General features: G+C 38.8%; 1 protein-coding gene across 1 annotated transcript in view; it reads right to left on the bottom strand.

Annotated features, from left to right (window-relative positions):
* The window catches only part of EXD1 (exonuclease 3'-5' domain containing 1), a 36274-nt gene that overhangs the window by 7586 nt on the left and 24583 nt on the right, over positions 1-4105 (bottom strand). Inside the window, exons 7-8 of the mRNA XM_006831755.1 lie at positions 1670-1774; positions 1507-1587 (exon numbers count right to left, since the gene is read on the bottom strand). Of these exons, the coding sequence (XP_006831818.1) occupies positions 1507-1587; positions 1670-1774 (186 nt within the window). The remainder of the gene's footprint in view (positions 1-1506; positions 1588-1669; positions 1775-4105) is intronic.

Below are 4105 nucleotides of genomic sequence, written 5' to 3'. Positions count from 1 at the left end.
GCATTCTGAGTGCCTTCTCACCTTCCAGTCCTGTATCTGACAGTGTTTCTCTGCTATTCATAGAGTTTTCAGTGACTAGCGATTTGTAAGTTAAAGGAGAATAACCATATGATCCTAGAGATCTGCATGCGAGAAAATATTTTATTCCTGAAAGAAGTCATGAGTTTATATAAATAAAGTTACAAAATTGCAATGTCAAATATAGAAACACTATACTTTAGAAGGGAGATTAGGTCATAAATCTAATAATTTCTCCACTACTATTCTAATATATTTTTTATTTTTCCTTTTTTGAGGTGGGAAGAACCATGCTATCTATACATGATCTAGAACTGGGTACAATAATTTTCGTTTTTATGAAAAAAAGTTTCAGAATTCCCAAGCAGAGTATCAAAAAGAAGACTGGGCATAAGAGGAGCAGCTGGCACTGCCTGAATCTCACTATATACAGCAAACTAATATAATCAATTAAACATGAGTGGAACAGATTATATAAATATATCAAATCATATGCCTTAATAGTAGTAGTTCAACTCAGTTTAAAAAAATAGTTATTAACTAAAAGAGTCATAGCACAACTAGTATTCATCTTTTTAAGAAAAAATGATCTTCACATATGATACCATACATAATACTAACTTCAGATGAATTAAATTTTATAGAAGAACATCTAAGCAATTACATAAACAAACACAGATGTTCTGAAAGTCTACAGACCTTCAGATGGTGGGGAACTTTTTTTTTTTTACTTCTAACTAAAATTTAGCATTTCCTTCCATTGCAAATGTAGGTAAAAACTCCCAGGAGTATTACCAATACATGCATGTGACTCTATCAGAATCAGAAACCAGATATTTTCATATCACAGTGTAGTTATTGTAGGTATTTTAAAACAGAGTTAATGCTCCTCACTACTTTAATATCACTGTGTCTGATAGACGACGATTCATTAGGTCTTGTCTTATATGTACTGATAAAGGAATATGCAATTTAAAAAATTTCGATAACTTATTCTACAATTCCATGTATTTTCATTTATGCTTTTATAAACTTCCTCAATAGGGTTTCACAGACATCATCAGATAGCCAATGGGGTCCACTGCACCAGGAACTTAAGGAATCCTTAATTTAGGTACATACTGACAGTACTTCTCAAATTTTAATGTGAGTGTGACGGTACAGTAGTCACATCCTCATGTGACTTAAAATTCAATGCCTCTGTCTTACTAGTTACATGGGTTGTTGTTGTTGTTAAGTGTCGTTGAGTCAGTTCCAACTCATAGTGATGCTGATAGGGTTTCCAAGGAGCCACAAATAGTTTTATGTAACTTTTCTGCCATGCTTTCACAGTTCACCAAATGTTCTCATAGATAACCTGTACAAATATATTAACAAGTGGGCAGGAAAAGGGACACACAAAAAAGCTTTCAATCTCTCATCAGAGAGGACCCATTTTCTATGGAAACCATGTCCATTCATGTAAGTTGAGCACTTTCCTGAACGTACCTGTGTATCAAAGACATTATTCAGCAAAATTCCATACTGGTGAGAGAGACAGTCAGAAAGCCAACGGCAGTCGTGGATAACCTAAGGAATTCAAAGATGGGGACAAAATAATTAGGACCTGACTACTAATCTCACTAGGAGAGGAATCAGCTCATACACTCACCTTCAAAATTCTCTTGTCTTCTAATACCATCTGAAGTCCATTGTTGAAGGCACGACTTCCCAGAAGGAAAATGTCAAATAAGTAAACACGGCTATTTGTGGCCACCTATAATAGACCATAAGAGGCTCTGGTAGCATAGTGGTTACTAGTTGGGCTGTTAACCTCATGGTCAGCAGTTCAAAACTACCAGTCGTTCCTTGGAAGATGAAGCTTTCTATTCTCGTAAAGATTTACAGCTTCGGAAACACTATGCAGGGACACTATGAGTCAGAATAGACTCCACGGCATACCACCACCACCACAATAGACCATGGAGACACACGTACTGTAAGACAAGAACTGGAGAAAGACACTGAATAGTTTTCACTTGTCTAGACAGGTCTGGTAAAAAGAGATGGGGATAAGATTCTTATGATATAATAGTGAGCAATTGTTATCATGACTAATTGCGACTGTCACAACTGTAAAGGTAGAAGTTTTGTAACAAAAACGGGGGAGCAGTTAATCTTACAATCCAGAAACACAGGACCCTAGGACCATCAAGAGAGAAGAGCACAAGCAGAATGTGTGGCCTTATCCAGAGAAGCAGCGATACCAGAGATGGAGGCAGAGATGAGGGCAAGGAGAAAGGGAACAGCTGAGGACTCTAGACTCATGGGATGAGAGGGACTGAGTGCTGGTGGCCAGGAGGCAGGCTTGCACAATGTGCCCTTTGGTTGTTTAAATTATTATATATTCCTGAGTGGTTTTGTGTACATCTCCCAACCCTACCCCCAACCAAGAAAGAAAAACAGAGGGTAATATAAGCAAATACTGTTGAATGATGATGCATAGAGGAGATTGTAATCATTGCAATGTAACGATGGTGTAAAGCCAATGCTCTCCCATGTAAACTATCACTCAGTTCATAAAAAAAAAAAAAAGAACTGGGGAAAGAGATCTGAGGATAAAGAATAAAAGACATGTGGCAAGCATGCCTAACACTCTGCAGACTTTTTTATTTCAACAGTGTTTGGATGGAACAGACCTGGGAATTGCCAACTCCAGTCTCCAACGACCGTCCAATTTCATCTCCATGCACAACCTTTTGCCATTCCATTTTCAGGACCATCCAACATCATATTTTGTGGTTAACTCTTAGTTTCAACCAACCATGAGCTCCTAGATCTGTCAGAATTATTGGCTGGTTAAGTTGTCATCAACTGCCTGGTCAACCTGTACCTGCAGGCTTCCTACACCTGCCTCTTTCAGGGCTTCTATTTCAACCACAAGTATGTGGCCCTAGAAGGTCCTTCAAGTGCAAGGGTGCCCAGCATCCATCTCTTGAAAACACAAAACCAGAACTCTGCCACGCTCTCTTCTAAGACAGGTAAAACTGCCCAGGATGAGTGGAGTAACACCCTATATGTCATGGAGGCTGCTATAGTCCTGAAGAAGAACCTGAACCAGGCCCTTCTGGATCTGCATGCTGTGGGTTCTACCTACAGAGAACTCCATCTTTGTGACCATCTGACAAGCCATTTCCTTGATGAGAAGGTGAAACTCATCAAGGAGATAGGCACCCACCTGAGCAACCTCAGCAGGCTGGCCAGCTGGGCTGGATCAGTATCTCTTCAAAAGGCTCACCCTCAAGTACAACGAGTAGGAGCTTCCAGCAACCTTGGAAGGGTCCCTTGGCGTTCCTCTAACATCAGGCTTCTGCCACAGCATCTCCCCCTCCAGGCTACAGGCAGCTTTTTAAGCAGCCTCAAGTCCTCTCCCAAATCAAGAAAGTAGTAACAAAAAAGTTTCTTTTTATAGATAAAATATCTCTATAAATGCAACAAAATATTAAGTATCCTTACTTTTAAAGTAAAAAATAGGAACACAACATTCTTATGGAAAATAGGTCTAAACTGATACTAAGTTAAAAAGACACAATCACTGATTTCAAGACAAAAATTAAAAAAACTAGTGATTGCCACTTCTGCTTTTTTTTATATATATAGCTTTTTTATGAATTAAGTAATAGTTTACATGGGACAACATTGGTTTTGCATTCAACCAATCTATTTTGTTTCAATCCCTTACGTGCACTATCAGCTAACAGTATTTGTCTCTATTCCCTCTTTTGTTTTTTGGAGGTTTTTTTTAAAATAACCAATGGGCACATTCTGCAAGCCAACCTCCTGCCCGACAGCACATAGCCTTTCTCTTTCCATGAGTCTGGAGTCGTCTGCTCTATCTATCCATGCCATCAGCTCTACCTCCATCTCTGGTGTCACTGCTTCTCTGGTTAGGATCCCACATTTCACTCATGCTCTTCTCACTTGATGGTCCTAGGATCTTCTGTTCCCGGAATGTATGATTAGCTGCTCGCCACTTTTTTTTTTTTTTTTAATTTAAGGTTTTTATTGTGGATTGAGTGAAAGTTTACAGGGCACATCATCAGTTTCA

The sequence above is a fragment of the Chrysochloris asiatica genome, unplaced genomic scaffold (assembly GCF_000296735.1).
Source record: "Chrysochloris asiatica unplaced genomic scaffold, ChrAsi1.0 scaffold00004, whole genome shotgun sequence".
Classification (NCBI taxonomy): domain Eukaryota; kingdom Metazoa; phylum Chordata; class Mammalia; order Afrosoricida; family Chrysochloridae; genus Chrysochloris; species Chrysochloris asiatica.
Note: the sequence above shows the minus strand (reverse complement) of the source record. Positions and strands in the feature narration are given on the sequence as shown.